At 36.6% G+C, this 18,770-nt stretch overlaps 1 protein-coding gene across 1 annotated transcript in view; it reads right to left on the bottom strand.

The window, feature by feature from the left end:
- CSMD1 (CUB and Sushi multiple domains 1) overlaps nt 1-18,770 on the bottom strand; it is a 1,543,069-nt gene that overhangs the window by 274,347 nt on the left and 1,249,952 nt on the right. The window contains exons 28-30 of the mRNA XM_029912248.1: nt 18,121-18,259; nt 13,913-14,100; nt 8,579-8,773 (exon numbers count right to left, since the gene is read on the bottom strand). Coding sequence (XP_029768108.1) covers nt 8,579-8,773; nt 13,913-14,100; nt 18,121-18,259 — 522 coding nt within the window. The remainder of the gene's footprint in view (nt 1-8,578; nt 8,774-13,912; nt 14,101-18,120; nt 18,260-18,770) is intronic.

Here is an 18,770-nt window from a genome sequence, read left to right as displayed (position 1 = left end):
TTTCTATGTTTCCTCTATATTTCACCTTGTAAATAATCTGTACCTTGATTGTCAGTTCATCCATTACAGAGGTGCCAGAAGACTATATGTACAAGTTATAAGGCTAGCCATAGGGATAAGTACTGGGTTGGGGATAGTTGAAACCACATAGGGAAGTAAGGTAGGGTTCAGAACGTAAGCAGGTAGAGGCACCACATATCAGTGGTTAAGAACCCAGGCTGTTGAAACCCACAGTGACCAGTGCCAAATGACACTGGGTAAAGTCTCCTGTTGACAATTAGCTGTGACAGGTTTTTTGCCACCCCAAGGAAAAAAGAAAAAAAAAGGAGGGGGGGCGGAGTGCCACCGCCAAGGGGAAAAAAAAAGAAAAAAGGCCAGACTGCCACCCCTTGAAAAGTGCCGCCTCAAGCACATGCTTGGAACGCTGGTGCCGAGAGCCGGCCCTGGACCTCATCATGAAAGATAAAGAGGAATTTATCTCTGAACTAAAAATTAGCGGTTTCTTATGTGCATATGATCATGACTTGATTACATTTGGTCTTTACAAACAGAGTGAGGTCCAAACCAGTATATATGTACTTTAAAGGGGCTAATTTCAGAAAGTTAAAAAACAAGTATGAGCCAAATAGCCTGGGAGAAAGAATTTAAACAGAAAAATGTGAATGATCATTGGGAACTGTTTAAGACTTGTATACTAGATCTCCAAAAGCTACAACTCCAAAGTCAAGAAGAGTTTCACTGGTTAAAAATGTAATTTGGGTTGGGGGGAATGTAGTAAAAGCAGCTAATAACAAATAAAATTAATATATAACAAAGGGGAAAACACTGGAAGTTAATAGAGATGATGATAAATCAGAAGCTAGAATATGTAGAAAATTGATGAGGGAAGCAAAAGGACACAAGAAGAAATCTATGATCAGAAGAGTTAAAGACAATAAACATAATAGTTTTAAGTATATTAAGAACAAAAGTAATTCTAATGGTCCATTGGTAGATGGATGTAATGGAATTGTCAATAATAATGCAGAAAAGGGAGCAGCAGTCAATACATAATTCTGTTCTGTATTTGGGGAAAGCCGATGGTGTATGCATACAATATGAGAATGGCTAAATACTTTCCATTCCAACAGTAATTAAAAATGATATTAAACTAAAGTTAAACATTTTTAAATCAGCAAGTCCAGATAACTTGCATCCCCGAGTTTTTAAAAATCTGGATGAGGAGCTATCTAGACTGTTAATACTGATACTCAATAAGCCTTGCAGCATTGGGGAAGTTCCAGAAGAATGGGAGAAAACTAATGTTGTGCCAATATTTAAAAAGGGAAAATGGGATGAGCTGTGTAACTTTAAGCCTGTAAGCTTGCTATCAATCTAAGGCAACATAATGGAATAGCTGATACTCGATTAATAAAAAATTAAAGGAGGATAATATCATTAATGATAACCAACTTAGTTGTAAAAGCAGTAGTATTGATAAAATAAAGTTAGACTCTGCATGGCATTTGACTTAGTACCACACAACATCTTTCTTAATAAATCAGAATGATACCAAATTAACATGGCACACATTAAAGGGATCAAAAATGGCCACCTGATAGGTCTCAAAATGTAATTATGAATGGAGAATCATCATTGAAGGGCTGTGTTTCTAGTGGGGTCCTGGAAGTATAATTTCTTAATCTAATGCTATTTAACATTTTTTATCGATGGACTGGGGGAAAAAAACCCAAATCATTACTTATAAAGTTTGCAGATGACACTAAAATTATGGAGGACATAAATAATGAAAAGGACAGGTCTCTGATTGATAGTTCATAAGATGTACATACCTAAACAATATGCAATTGAATTCACCTAAATGTAAGGTCATACATCTAGGAACAAACAATGTACTCCCTACATACAGGATGGGGGACATTTATCATGGGAACTGTGATTCTGAAAAAGACTTGGGGTCGTGATGAATAATCAGCTGAACATAAGCTCCCACTGCAATGCTGTGGCTCAAAGAGCTAACGTAATATTTAGATTGATAAACAGAGGAATGTCTAGTAGGAGGAAGGAGATATATTTGGCACTGGTGTGATAGCTACTAGAATACTGTGTCCAGTTCTGGTGTACATAGTTGAAGAAGGATATTGATAAACTGGAAAGGGTTTAGAGAAAAGCTACAAGAATTAATAAAGGATTGGAAGGCATGCCTTACAGTGAGAGACTTCAGGACCTTAAGCTGTTTAATTTATCAAAATGAAGGTTAAGGGATGACTTGATCACAGTCTATAAGTACTTACCTGGGAAACAAAAATTGAAATTGAACAAAGAAAAGTATAACAAGAACCAAAGGCTAGAAATTGAAGCTAGACAAATTAAGACTAGAAATAAGGTCCAAATTGGTAATGGTAAGGGTAGTTAGCCATTGGAATAACTTACCTAGGTCTGTGGTAATTATCCATCTTTGGAAATTTTAAAATCAAGATCCGATTTTTTTTTTAATTTAAGAAAAGAAATGTTCTAGTCAAGAAAAGCTATTGGACTTGAAACAGGAACTAATACTGTTAAATCATATGGCCTATGCTATGCAGTAAGTCAGACTAGATAATCACAATGCTCCCTACTGGCTTGAAAATCTATGAAACTTTAAAAACTTGTCCTTTAGTCAATGTAGCCCAGATCCTCAAAAGTATTTGGGTGTCTAACTTTCAATGAAATCAATTCGAGTTATATGCCTAAGTACCATTGAGGATCTGGGTCTCTAGGCATAAACTTCCCATCCGTAAAATGGGGCTAATTGCCTTTCCCTACTTCACAAGGTATCATGAGGCACTCACATATTAGTTTGATTGGTAGTTTCTCTAGCAAATCTTAGACACTAACCTGAATGTTTAGGAAAGATCTTTCCTTACATTTTCACATTTTAAGACCTCCCAAACTTATACACAAGACCCCAGAAAGTCCATATTTTAGTCCCTCTTAAAGACACAGTTCTGCCATGCTGCTTACAATTAATCTAATTAGCTCATATTAAAATTTCTTGATCCATTTCCCCTGTGAGGTCCTTAGAAAAGAATTATCTCCTTGAAAGTGTAGAAAGCATGCAGCACATCATGAGCACAGCAATAAAGAAACATTAAAATAAATTAATAGTTATGAATTGAATGAGTGTAGAAACAGTGTAAGTGAGAGTAGAATCAGGCCCGCAGACATCAAAGGGTAAAAATCTTAACATTGGCACATGGGATATTCAGTGTGCAACTTCCCATTAAAGTCAATAAGAGTCAGAAACATAGGAATTGCCACACTGGATCAGACCATGGTCCATTTAGTCCAGTATCTTGTCTCTGCCAGCAACCAGCACCAGAAGCTTGAGAGGAATATGCAAGCAACACCACAGTAGGTAGATGTAGGAATGTCTCATTCTAATCATTTGTACTTAGAGGTTGGTTTAAACCATGAAGCACAAGGTTTTATTTGCCCTAAATATTCTTTTGTAGAATTAGATATTATAATGATAGATATTTTCATCATTCATATAAAAGCCTTTTTGTATCTTGTTAAGTACTTGGCTTCAATGACATCCTGTGAGAAGGAGTTCCACTGTCTAATTTTGCGCTGTTAGGTGGGAAAAGTATGTCCTTTTATCAGTTTTGAATTTGCTACATATAAATTTCATTGAATGTTCTCCCAGTGGTGTTCCAAGATAGGAAGTACAGACGCTCCCAGTCTACTTTCTCTATAACATACATACAGCTGAGTGAAAACTGGAATTTACATACCACAAGAAGTTTCAATATTTTAACATTTGTTTTTGTCCCAACTGGGACAAAGATGAAATATCAATTTTTTTCACAGGATGAAATATTAAAAAAAGAAAGTGTTTGAAAAGGGAAAAATATTTAGTTTTGGCATTTTCAATCAATACATTTCTATATTTCTGAATGTGAATATTTTGTTTCAGTTTATAATGTTTCAGTTTGTTGAACTGCCCCAATGCTTTGTTTTTGAGTCAGTTTAACATTAAACTGCATTTTCCTATTGTGGTGCATTGTCTGATGGGAATTGTAGGTCCCAGATATCATGCCCCCATTCTCCTTTATGGGCCAGGCTCAATGGCCAGAATATATCTCATAGAATCATAGAATATCAGGGTTGGAAGGGACCTCAGGAGGTCATCTAGTCCAACTCCCTGCTCAAAGCAGGACCAATTCCCAACTAAATCATTCCAGCCAGGGCTTTGTCAAGCCTGACCTTAAAAACCTCTAAGGAAGGAGATTCCACCACCTCCCTAGGTAACCCATTCCAGTGCTTCACCACCTTCCTAATGAAAAAGTTTTTCCTAATATCCAACCTAAACCTCCCCCACTGCAACTTGAGACCATTACTCCTTGTTCTGTCATCTGGTACCACTGAGAACAGTCTAGATCCATCCTCTTTGGAACCCCCTTTCAGGTAGTTGAAAGCAGCTATCAAATCCCCTCTCATTCTTCTCTTCTGCAGACTAAACAATCCCAGTTCCCCCAGCCTCTACTCATAAGTCATGTGCTCCAGACCCCTAATCATTTTTGTTTCCCTCTGCTGGACTCTTTCCAATTTTTCCACATCCTTCTTGTAGTGTGGAGCCCAAAACTGGACATAGTACTCCAGGTGAGGCCTCACCAATGTCAAATAGAGGGGAATGATCACATCCCTCGATCTGCTGGCAATGCCCCTACTTATACAGCCCAAAATGCCGGTAGCCTTCTTGGCAACAAGGGCATACAATCTCCCATGATGAACCTGAAGCCATGTGACTACTACATGGCCAGAGGGGAGGCTGCTTTGCATCATGATAGATATAGTCAAGCCAAGTATCCCAAACCAAAGAGGGATTGAGGGCCTAAAGTACAACTCTCGTTAGACAATGTGCCACCATAGGGAAATGTATTTTAATGTTAAAGTGACTCAACATGAAATATTTTGGGTCAGTTCAACAAACCAAAATATTTTGATTCAGAGACCTCTCTTTGAAAATATTTTTTTTTTGTTTTCTTGATGGAAAATTGAAAAAAAAAATGGAAAAAAAATCTATTTTGAAGAAACTGCATTGTCCATTGAAAATCATTCAGATGGAAAATTCACGAGCTCTAAGTAGTTAACGATCTGCACAACACTTTGGTGATAGACCAGGCATTTTCAAACAAGCTTTTGATGAAATACAGACTAAAGTCCTGTATTTTTCCAGGGAATATGTACAGCATAGACTGCAGCCTTTTCTACTGCCCTGCCAATATACCACAACCTGATTGAAAAAGGATTGGCAGGTGGAGGTTTTTAAGTCTCTGTGGCTATTCTCAGCTTTTTGTTTAAGTGCAAAAAAGGGTGATACTTAATGTCCCCTTGAGGGTAAATTTGTAGCGCCATTAGGATTTAGAGTGAAACCACACACTCATTTCAACTGAACAGCCAACAGTAAGGATATCAAGAAGAAAAAAATTGGGTTATTTCATAATTATGTTAGGCTGAAGATGAACTAGGGACCTTAAGATGAAATATTTCATGTTACCCCAAGCTATTCAGTCTTCCATAAATGTACTCTGTGAATTTCCTAGAAAAGTTCTAAAGCGATATTAAGTTTTGTATATCAGTGAACTTGGTATTAGAATAATAGAATCATAGGACTGAAAGGGACCTCAAGAGGTCTTCTAGTCCAGTCCCCTGCACTCAAGGCAGGAATAAATGTTATCTAGACCATCCCTGACAGGTGTTTGTCTAACCTGCTCTTAAAAATCTCCTATGATGGAGATTCCACAACCTCCCCAGGCAATTTATTCCATGGCTTAACTATCTCATAAGGAAGTTTTTCCTAATATTCTTCTTAAACTTCCCTGGCTGCAATTTAAGCCCACTGCTTCTTGTCCAATCCGTGAGTAACTGATCATCCCTTCTTAAGTGGAGTACTTTGCATTTCTCCTTATTGAATTTCATCCTATTTACTTCAGACCATTTCTCCAGTTTGTCCAGATCATTTTGAATTTTAATCCAATGCTCTAAAGCACTTGCAAGCCCTCCCAGCGTGGTATCATCCACAAACTTTATAAGTGTACACTTTATGCCATTATCTAAATCATTGATGAAGATATTGAACAGAACCAGAATCAGACATGATGTCTGTATTGTATAACATTACATTAAAAATGGTGTCTAAGTCCATCACAGTGGCAGCAGTGCAGGTAAAAAGCATTTAGCAAAATCCACCTTTGTATATGAGAAACATCAGAATTAAAATAAACATTGAAAATTAAGGCAACTTGATGTTAGTAGGGTGATAACTGGATATAAAACATTTCAATTCTTGGTTACTGCTTCAGCACCAGTTCAGATTACAGCATTGCAGAGAAAGGTAACAAAGAGGCACAAACTATGGATGAGTATGGTACAAACCCTCATATGTAAAAGAGCAGAATGAATAAATGGTTTGGCAAATCTGTAAATGTACAGGATAGAGATCACCAACTAATTTCACAGAAACAACACGAGCCAATAGCTGGAAACAACATGTATTATTATTATTATTACTTACTACTACCAATAATAAATAATAATTTGTATCAGTCATGATTAGGATTCCATTGTGCTAAACACTCTAGAAACACATAACAAGGTGTTTGACTTAGTACTACGTGACATTTTGATTAAAAAGCTAGGATAATATAACATTAACATGGCACACAGTAAATGGATTAAAAATTGGCTAATGGGTAGGTCTCAAAATATAATTGTATAAGGGGGATCATCATCAAGCAGGTGTGTTTCCAGTTGAGTCTTGCAGGGCTAGGATTGTTGGCCCTATGCCATTTAACATTTGTATCCATGACCTAGAAGAAAATGTAAAATCTTCACTGAAAAATTTTGCAGATGACACAAAAACTGGAGGAGGGGTAAATAATGAAAATTTAGTTTGATCTGGATTGCTTGGTAAACTACTGCAAGGAAACAAACAGCTACATGTAAATCTATACATACTTACAGGCTGGGGGGCTGCAAACAAGGAAGTAATAACTCTCAAAAAGATTTGGGGATCATGGTGGATAATCAACTGAACATGAGCTTCCAGTGTGATACTGTAGCCAAAAGAGCTAGTGCAATCCTGGGATGCATAAAAAGGGGGATTTAGAGGAGGTGTAAAGAGGTTCTTTCATCTCTATATATGGCACTGGTGAGGCCATTGCTAGAGTAGTGTGTCCTGTTCTGGTGCCCACAGTTCAAGAAGGATGTTGATAAATTGGAGAGGGATTCAAAGAAGAGCCTTGAGAATGATTAAAGGATTTTTAAAAGAAAGATGCCTAATAGTGAAAAACTTAAAGAGCTCAATCTATTTATCTTAATAACGAGAAGGTTAAGGAGTGACTAGATCTATAAGTATCTACACAGGAAAAAAATATATAATAATGGGCTCTTCAATATAGCAGAGAAAGGTATAACATGATGCAATGGCTGGAAGTTGAAACTAGACAAATTCAGACTGGAAATAAGTATACTTTTTTTTAATGTTGAGAGTAATTAACCACTGAAACAATTTACAAAGGGTTGTGATGGATTCTTCATAATGGACAATTTTTAAATTAAGATTGGATATTTTTCTTAAAGCTATGCTATGGGAATTATTTTGGGGAAGCTCTATGGATTGTGTTATATAGGAGATCATACTAGATCAGGGATCGACAACCTTTGGCCTGCAGCCCGCCAGAGTAAGCCCCTTGGCAGGCCGGGCCGGTTTCTTTACCTGCCGTGTCCACAGGTTCGGCCGATCGCGGTTCCCACTGGCCGTGGTTCGCTGCTCCAGGCCAATGGGGGCTGCGAGAAGCGGCGCAGGCTGAGGGATGGGCTGGCCGTCGCTTCTCGCAGCCCCCATTGTCCTGGAGCAGTGAACTGCGGCCAGTGGGAGCTGCCATCGGCCGAACCTGCGGATGTGGCAGGTAAAGAAACCGGCCCGGCCCGCCAGGGTGTTTACTCTGGCGGGCCGTGTGCTAAAGGTTGCCGATCCCTGTACTAGATGGTCCCTTCTGGCCTTGGAATCCATGAACAAAAAGATGGTCCCTGTCCCAGGGAGTTTCCAAACTAAGAATAACGCAACAGACAATAGATGGATACAACAAACAGTACAAGGGGAACACAATCCATGTCATTAGAGCTTGACAGCTGTTGCTGTTAATTTGAAAATAATAAATGTTCTCTGTCTAGTACAACATCCAGTGGACATCTATACAGATTACAAAATCATCTATTCCATAGTACACATAGGGAAAGTTGTGGGATCTCATATACTAATGTGTAGTAATTATTGGCAAAGGGTGAGTGTTTTGTAGTGGCTTCTGTACCTAAAATCTGATTAAGTAGTTTTAAACAATACATGAATTATTAAACTAACAGAAAACAATTAGTATTATAATTATTTTAAATAAAAAAAATCATAATCTAAGGGGTTTTTATATTGGGTACGCATTTGGAAGCAGAGTAATATGACCTCTAGGATTTAGAACCAGTCTCTGAATCCATTAACTTTATACAAAAGGGGAACAGTATCCAATATAATACATACCATTACAAGATGGCAATACTCTGTTCCATGCTGGTTTTCCATCAACACCAATCACACATGTTATAGTTGAAGGATCAATAATCTTATATCCAGAATCACACTGATAAGTAATAGTCGACCCAAGTTTTAAGTCTGTTCCAATTCTAGTCCCGTTCATTATGTTTCCAGGGTCAAAACAAGCTTCCCGTGGTTTTTCTGTTAAAATGGATTATAAATAAAACAACAGTAATCTCAATACAATATATGTACTAAAATATGCATTTAACAATCGGCAGTTTTAAAATTAGATTCATGTTTCCATCTTGTTATTAGAATACATTTTCTTACTGTTAAATATTGCTAGGAGGTCATTGATGCTTGCCTAAGCTTATCTGTCTGGACAAGAAAATTACACCTATATATTTAGTAAGATATTAAGAAAATCTGCAAGCCACAGCCTTATAGATGAGCGTCAGGCACCACCAAAGTAATTGACTTAATCTACCTTCTCTACACACTCACACATATCATACATCATTTGAAAGCTTAATATGTCTACTTTATGATGAGGTATGATGGGGAAGTGTTAAGTGGTGCTATTACCATAGAAATGGGGATAAACAATGACACCAGCAACAAGTTAAAACGACCACTGAAATATTTGTAATTGTTTCTCTTAGTTTAATGACTATGTATTATTTCAAGACATAAAATGGATTTCTTGGTAAGCTCAAAGCATATGTTGAACACGTTGAATTTGTCACTAGCCATCACATTACTACCATTACAGCAATGGTATCTCTGATGTACACTGTTGTTTCTTTATCATATGCTCTTAGCTCATGGATTCTTTTAGCTTAAGCTTCCAGCGGATGCCCTAATTCAGCTTTGTCTGTTCTTCTCATTGTTCCATCAGCATGGAAGAGGGACATAGACACAGGCCCTGTTATGTGACTAAGAACAGTTGCAATTGAAACCATCATCTGCACATCTTGCTAAGGCCAGGGTTTGCGGAAAACATATTCTGGACTGATAGCTGCTGTGATTGTCTCTCCCTTGGCAGATTTAAATTTGGTCTTCTTGATGACGTCAGCAAATGTTTTGATGCCAGATTTCCTGACTGGGCTGAAGATGCTACATGTCCCATCAGAATCAAGTGCACCTCTTACAAATCTCTCCATTTGTTCTTCTCTAGCATCTTCTATTTTCAGCAGAGACTCTTGTACATAGGTTGATAAGCATATCTGGATGTGATTCAGGGTCAAATGGGTTTGTCATATTGTTGATGACATGACCGGCAAGAGCTGTAATGTGCTCTTCAGACCACTTCAGTGCAGAGGCAAGATCTTGTTTGTGGACTTTGTCTTCATTACTTGTTGTTAGATCACTTCTTTCTCTGAGAACTTTGTATATTCAGAATATGAAGCTGTGTATTGTCATCTCTAGCACTAATATTGACCTATGCATAAGTATCACTGAATTAAAAAGTTAGTTTATAGAATATTTCAAAGGCTAGTACTGCATGCATAGGCAATTATAAATAAAAAACCTTTTGCCAGGCAGACTAGATGCTACATTACCTGTACAAAAGCTTACAAATGGAGAAGCATTACATTAGGAATTCACATACATTTATATCTGCCCACTATGCAGTAAAAACTATGGGCACATTACTTACTGCTATTGGTGCGCAATCTTCACTGAGAGACTGATCTGGTCAATAAATTCCAATCGAAAATATAGAAAACTATTACCATCACTTGTGAGATACTTTGACAATTAAGACTATGCAATGTGAAAACATTTCATGTTAGTATATTGCAAAATGCTAATATTCACCATTTTTGTCACATGCTAAACAGCTTAAACATTTATGGGGAAAAAAACCTTTCCCATGCAAAACCAATAAGAAATCTTTTAATATATTGTTGTTTGGTAGCTTTGACCAATGAACACCACATTATGGTGTTGAAATTCACTTAAACACTAAAAAACAATCAGAATCATGTTGCAGTGTTTCTGGAACTGTGCAGAAAATTACACTTTATCATTTTGGATACCACTGTTTCGCCTCTCATACATCTTATATCACCACTTCAGAGCTCCACATCATAAATCGTCTAAAATTGCATAAAATAAGCTTTCAAATCATACATTATGTTGGTCTGTATAGAGTTGGTGTATTAAATTCCCAAAATATTCCAAAACTTTGGTGGATGTAGCCCATTCCCAACAGTTGTCAGCTGTTGTCAACAGTTGTCAACTGTTGGAAATGGGCCACATCCACCCTAATTGAATTGGCCTCATTAGCACTGATCCCCCCCTCCTGGGTAAGGTGACTCCCATCTTTTCATGTGCTGTATATTTATACCTGCTTACTGTATTTTTCACTTCATGCATCTAATGAAGTGGATTATAGCCCACGAAAGCTTATGCCCAAATAAATGTGTTAGTCTCTAAGGTGCCACAAGGACTCCTCATTATTTTTACTGATACAGACTAAGATGGCTACCCCTCTGAAACCTGTATTGTTGTAAGATAGTTGGCTAACTTCACAAGGGGGAGTTAGATGTTACAATGCTTAACTTTAACGTACCCCTCCACCTACCGGAATTCAGAAGCTAGAGTTTGGCTCCCAAGTTCCTCATGCATTGTATAGGGAGAGTTAGGTGCTTAAGAAAGAGATTCAAAGAAACCAGCACACTGAGTAGGGAGCCACCTAAGTTATCCAGTAGGAAATACCAGTGATAGGAGTGTGGCCTAAGCCGTGTTGTGCCTACTTCCACTTGAGATTCACAGCCATGAATCCTATTCTGGAGTTAAGCATTTAAGCCAGGTCAGCCCTTCTTCACAAAAAAAAGGGTAATGAAGATGTGGTGGTGCTACCCCCTCCCCCCCTTATGGAAGGGAATTTACACGCCCGCAGGTTAGGTGGCAGCTGAGCGCGGGCTTTATGAATGCTATTGGAGTTAAATCTTGAATTTAAAGGAGTAGTTAGGCACCTAAATCACCCATGTGAATCTAGCCTAGTACAAATACTACAAAATGACTTGCGTGAAATCCTGGGTCTACTGAAGTCAATGGGAATTTTGTCATTTACTTCAATGGGGCCAGGATTTCACCCACTATATTTAAGACATTAAGAACTAATGAAAATTAGCAAAATAATAAATAAATAAATAAATAAACAAACAAACAAGCAAGCAGGACCCTGAATTTCATAGGAGTCCACAGCCACGATATCCCCCAGGTATTGGACAGATTATCAGCTACTATGCTGGAACAAATTGTTAACCAATCTAACACACTGATGTGTCAAGTTTAAATAATTCTTTAAGGATTAATAGGCAATATTAGTTCTGATGTTTAATTCATTGATTGATTCATAATTTGCATTATTAAGATATGACCTTATTTCAAGAATGTGGTTGAGATGATTTTTAACTAGCATAATTTTATGGTTAGAAGGCACTTTGCAGTTAATTAAATGGAAGCACTGTATTAGATACACTTTGCAGTATTACAGTGGATACAAATGTATACAAATGTTATACTTTTTCTGTTATAATAAGGTATGACACCTTTTTGGCAGGCAGCGTAATTACATTAATGGAGGTGCAAATATTATATAACACGGTTCTCTTTCACTGTATTTTCTTTGTGTTGTTTTTCTGATTATTATAATGCTCTGCAAAATCTGCCTGTTTATGAAGTAATGTCTACCCTGCGCTGAATAACTTCAGGATGGATGGCAGAGATGTTTATGGAAAATATACACCAAGGCCTTTGGTTTTGGAATGTATTATTACAGTATATGGTTATTACCAAGTTAACAGGACATGCCTTCCAGTGATTATTATACATGCATTTTCAGGTAGTTTAGATTTAAAATTTACCTTTCTGCTGTTTGATATACAAAGAAAAATGGGCTATTTTTATTCAATATTTCAAGAACATTTTGTTATTTTATATGTATACTTTTATAATATAAAACCTATTATAAATGATATAATTATATAACTTATTTCTGTATTTCACTCTCTCACTCTCACACACACACACACACACACACACGTAGAGAAGGAAGAGAGAAAGTTGGGCATTCTTATATCATTTCCTTTGTGCAACTTTTCCCTTTCCCTCCTTACTATTCCGCAATACTATTCCTTACTATTTCCTACATAAAATAAATGTATTTATTTTTATTCGTATTGTGTTTCAAATTCATTTGAGAAGAGATAGGCCAGGATTCCCTGTACAAACAATGTAAACACAAATATATCATAGTTCTTCTGGGGATAGGAGTCTTGCTAGCCTGAAGGAAAAAGGGTGAAGAAAGAAGATAGTTGAGAAATGAGAAGAAGGGTTTAAGTGGGTTGACAATTCATGTTCTTTGGGTTTTGGTTGTTTCTCATTTTCTTTTCTTTCACATAGAGTATGGAGTTTTTCTTCAATTGACTGGAATGAGAAGCTGAGGCCGTATCTTTGAGGCTGAAAGCTTGAAAATTCTGAGCACAGATGCCAATCTAAGCAGAGAAATAGCAGCTCATTTGAGAAGGAAATGTTGAATATCCACAGGATGGTTATTGAAAAATAACTAAAAAGTGATTATATAAATCCTTGTACTCTGGCTAATAATGGCTGCCAGCCAAATTACAAGGATTCACATACTCTGTGATTATTCTGAAATAGCCATACAATGTGTATGTAAATCTTGCTGCAAATCACCCACAACCAAAGTGCAGAAAAAAATGCATTGGTATGTATCAGTAAATGTACAACATTCCTGTATTCTAATTGAGTGAGACAATTCCATTTCAGTAGAACACTTTCTAAATAACAATGGCTATTTTTTTTATTTGCACCATTTCTCCTTCCTTTTAGAAGATGAGAGTGTGCAGGGATGTCAAAAATAAAAGGAGAAAAAAATGCCTTTTTATGTACCTTATCATTTGCAAAGGAATTTTTTAAAAGATAAATTGGAACAATAAATTAAGAAGTTGAGATTGTGATTTCATATTTGGTTATAAACTTGTATCTTTGAATGAATCAAATATTATTTAAAATAGCATTTTCTATATTGTTTTTACATTGAACATTTTCAGAGGGCTGATATACCACCAACATAAGACTGTCATCAATTAATCACACAACACCAGTATGTTAAAAGATAAAAGATCAACAAAAACTTTATTTATTATGTATATTTTAACTTTTAAATATATTTATATGCATTCACACAACTACGAACATATGAAAAATAAGTCTATTATGTGTGTAAATATAGTTTTAATTAATCCTAATTTAAGACACTTTCCTTCTGTGTGTTGACACATATTATGTTAACAACATTACCTTTATATTCAATGGCGAATCCTGACATGCCAACAGAAGCATCACTGCGAAATGCTAGAAATAGACTATTAGCATTGCTCTCTATTCTTTCAGGTGCCTGGGAGCCTTGAAAACTGCCAATTAGAGGACTGTTAGAATCTTCCCCTTCATAAATATGTAGAAAATCATAACTGGGCTCCATACTGAAACTGAAATAAAGGAAAAGAGAATTACATGGTCTTTATTTTTTGAGAAATTATTTACTACTTTAATGCTGTGGCTGCCTTTTCATTTTTTAAAACATGTTTTCAGCTGCAGAAATAAAGGAATCCTTGAAGTATATCCCACAATCCAAATACAACATGCCTTGTAAACGGTAATTGATCAATGTCTAATTTAAACCAAACTGCCCTAATGTGAAGAGCTCCCAACACTGTAACTTATTTTTGTTGGTACACAGTTAGATTCAACTGTAGCATTTAGTTCAGAACATTAACAGTAAAATTTTAGAATTTAATTTAGGGAGAGTTTCTTAGTGAATATTACACGAGACTGAAACCTGATAGACCTAGGTACTATGCCAGTTCTACCTCTGGTCTGCTGGGTGACTTTGGGCAAGTCACTTCTCCTTTGTACCTCAGTTTCACCATCTATAAAATGGGCAAAATGATATTGATTCTTTTGTAAAGTGCTTTGTGATCTATGAACTCTATGTAAGAGCTAGGTATTTTTACTATAGAATTATAATCAATGCATTATTAATATGTGTATTGTAGGGTCTACAATGTATTACAGGAAGGGAAACAACACATATTTATATCATTGTACAAGTGAATTAGATTCAATGAAGGCAGTATAGCAGAAGGGGATCCTTAAGAGAGACTTAAACATGGACTAGGCAGTGGCCTTGAGATCAGTTCAGAGAGGCTGTGTGGATGAAGGCACAAAGACAATAATGTGAGAAGCTTATAATGATATGGACAGAAGCTGAAAAATTGCTGCAGTGGAGAAGGTCCAAGGGCTACATGAAGCTCAACAATGAAAGACAAGTAGGCAGGGGGGGGTTGTGGGTTTTGCTTTCTTTTCTTCCTAATCACCTTCTGGATACAAAGCCATAAATAAATATTTTGTTGCCTCTGTTATAAATGTTGCAGTTAAATTTTCTTCTTTTTTCCCCTTCTCTGATTATGATTATTGTTATTATTTAGGGAGTGCTATTAGTCTACATATGGACCTTTCCAAGACATATAAGAAGACAGTGGACTAGGTCCTTGGCTGTGACTAAGAAGTGAACAGCACAGGCTCTTATAAGGGTTTGTTACCTGGTGGAGCAATGTGCACAAGAAAGGTGTCATTTCTAAAGCACATCAACATGTTGTGTACCTACTGGCTCACATAGACCCTACTGCTGCACAGTAATGCAGACTGCGGAACTTTTAGTTCACATCAACAGAGTCTACATGGGCCAGTTAGTACACCACACGGTGCTCTTTAGAATAAAAAACCATCTAGTGTACATTGTCACACTGTGTACACAAGCCCTAGGTTATTTCACCTGCCAATGGCCTCAAGAAAATGAAATGGCAGACAAGAATGTCTTAGGCCTTGTCTTCACTGTGGAAACAAAGATGTTTTCTTAATTTATAACTAACTCAAGTTAAATTCCTAATGAAAAGAAGGCTGTTTGTAGTTTTTACACAAGATTGCGAGTCAAATTAAAATTGAGGCTGCTCCATAGTAAAAAATACACCTTTTTTCATAGTGAAAAAAAAGCAACAATGTAGAGGTATCCTGGCCTTGACTCCTATACTAGCAACAGGGATGCAAGTGGCAAGAGAGTCTCTATGCTAGTTGAACACCAATGGATAATACTGCTTATATTGGGGTGATCTCCCTAAGGCTGGGTATTACCAGCTTTACTGCCAGATTGCCCCAGTGGCAAAACACAATGGAGGGCTTGGTCTAAGGTCTTTGCCCTCTGTCCAACTCCAATACATTACACAGATCAATGTTTAACACAAGGAAGTTAGACTGTTCATGAGAGTAACATACAGTAGGACATCTGCAGGAAATAATTTGGTTCTGAGGAAGGATCTAGAGAAGTCTGGGGGCAGCTGACATAGGCAAAGTGGGAATCTATTCCAAGTGTAGTGGTTAAGCATAAAAAAGCATGAAGACAATAAAGGCCTCTTCACATTTTTTGGTCTTTTTTATCAATCCAACTATAGTGCATGTCAAAGAGATCTACACATTTAACACCTTATAACACATTTAGTTGAAAAACACATGTGCAATAATCATTTTAACAAAACATGAAACAGAGAGAGCCAAAAGCTGTTGATGATTCCTTGTTCTTATACCTAGGCATTTTCACCAGCCCATTCAGCTTTTGTTTTTGCAGAAAACAGCATTATGAGACACGTAAATGTGGCTTTTACTCAATGTTTGCTTTTCCAACAAATCCCAGGAAGGACAAATATGTTTGTACCAAAGGCTCTCATGTCAAAATGCTCTTTATACCATTCCTTTCTTGCACCAACCTCCTCCCTTGTTGTCACCCTTTCAACATACAGAGAGAATTTCCCACGAAGCTGAAACTATTGTATGTTAGTCACCCAGCCTACAAAACATTTTGGGCCAGATGTTGCCCACTCTTCAACTGGGTAACTCTTGTGCAAATCAATGGGAATTCTGCTCATAGAAAAAAATGTATGATACAGCAAGTTATCTTTTCATCGGAATCAAAAAAATGTATCTGCTCTATGGAATGTTTGAATTGACATTGGGAATATGATTACTATGGTTGCTTCTACTAGGTAATCAATGTTTTATTCCTCCTATGAATATCAGTGGATGGAATGAAATGTCAATGCCAAAGCAATTGATATTTACAGAACAATTGTTAAAAACAGCAACACCAAAATGTAATCAGAGAACATTTGTTATTGTTAAATATATTAGTGGGATTAAAGTAAATGAGAAGAGATGTAATCATCAAGAAGCATAAAGACATATTTTAGATATTTTTAAATGAATAAGCCTCACTTCAGTTTAATGAAATTTTTCAAACAAGCACAGGGAGTAGCCTCTGCAAGCCTCTTGCCGAATACACTAGTAACACAAACAATGACCAATTGTGAAAAAGGCAGATGTCTTCATGTATAAAAGCTCACTACTTCAGACATGCAGACTATGCAGACTAGCCCACAGCATAACAGGCAACTATTGAATTCTGCACCCCGGCCTGCAAGATCCAACTCCTGCTGATGTCAATGGGAGCTGAGTAGTCCTTCCAGCCAAACTTTTAAAGTTGGGTCTAAACATAGTAGATTGGAACTACATCTACTAGATGTTTACAGAATAAGAATCAATTTTCAGAATAATCATCTTTGCTTATTAGGTGACCATTATTAAATAATGTTAAAGTATTTTTCTGAAGGGCTAATTCAATGTAATAACTTAGTGAAACCTTCCTTCACAGTTCTGGCAAGTGACTCTCATTTTCATGATAATACACTATTTAATGTTAGCCTGAAGACTTCACCAGACAAGAAATGGTATACAGATGAATTAGCAGCAAAGAGTCCTGTGGCACCTTATAGACTAACAGACGTATTGGAGCATGATCTTTCGTGGGTGAATACCCACTTCTTCGGTATGCATCCGAAGAAGTGGGTATTCACCCACGAAAGATCATGCTCCAATACGTCTGTTAGGCTATAAGGTGTCACAGGACTCTTTGCTGCTTTTACAGATCCAGACTAACACGGCTACCCCTTTGATAGATGAATTAGGTATCACACAATGCAGACATTGCATTAATATGACAATGAAATACACGTATTTCAAACACTCTGGGTAGTATTATTCCCCATTAATATAGAGCCATCCCACTCAAATTGTCAATGGTGCAACATATGATACAAATTAAATGTTTTTTTTTTTAAAGCATTATACCCCACACATCACATACGGTTTTTGCTGCTTACACATTCGGCACAAACAAACAAACAAACAAACAAACAAACAAACAAACAAACAAACCACTCTATAAAGCTAAATATTTTGTTTCTTTCATGTCATTCTGAAGCAATGATAAAATAGGTATTAGATACATTCTCTAGGGCTTAGGAAATGTAATTGGGAGTTCTATGTAGTGATCAATTATATAATTTTTAGATGTGACATTTAGAAACCTGATACATAAAGGGATTTTCTAGAAATGGTACCTTTTGAATATCAAAGCAATGACAAAGTCAGGGTTTACTTTTATTCTCCAGTCACATTCCTTCCCAGGAGGATATGGCTGTGGGTAGTTAGGTGATAAAATAACACCCGCCGGACCTGTCAGGTTTCCTCCACATGCAGCTGTCAATACAAAAAGGAAAAAGAAAGCAGTTACATGTTAAACAAAAAATCACAAACTGTTCAAATAAGAATTATTTGGCTTTTTTTTTTTTAAAAAAAAGTCAGAATAGTTTTTCCATTCCCAACAAATGATTTCTTTATAGTCCCAACAACAAACACATCCTATTTTACACATATTTTCCCCAATTTAGTTCAAAAACAAAGTTTTCCTATAATCTGAAAATGCAATAGAAATCTAAGTAATAAGGTCTTTGGGTTTGCTTAGTGATTTTATTCCAGCTGCACTAACAAAGTATTTAACATTCACCCGATAAACTTCACTGTCAGAAGTGGAGGGCCCAATAGTAATTGACGCTTAATGATGCTATTTTCCTTTGGCCACAGAAGAAATATAAAATACTTTGATCCAATTAATAAAGGTGTTAACCCAATTCAGAGATCCAGGCACTTGGGCAAAAAGAAAGAAAGAAAGAAAGAAAGAAAGAAAGAAAGAAAGAAAGAAAGAAAGAAA

The sequence above is a fragment of the Terrapene carolina genome, unplaced genomic scaffold, assembly GCF_002925995.2.
Source record: "Terrapene carolina triunguis isolate 2854851 unplaced genomic scaffold, T_m_triunguis-2.0 Scaffold42, whole genome shotgun sequence".
Lineage (NCBI taxonomy): Eukaryota > Metazoa > Chordata > Testudines > Emydidae > Terrapene > Terrapene triunguis.
This window is presented reverse-complemented; position numbering and strand designations above follow the sequence as displayed.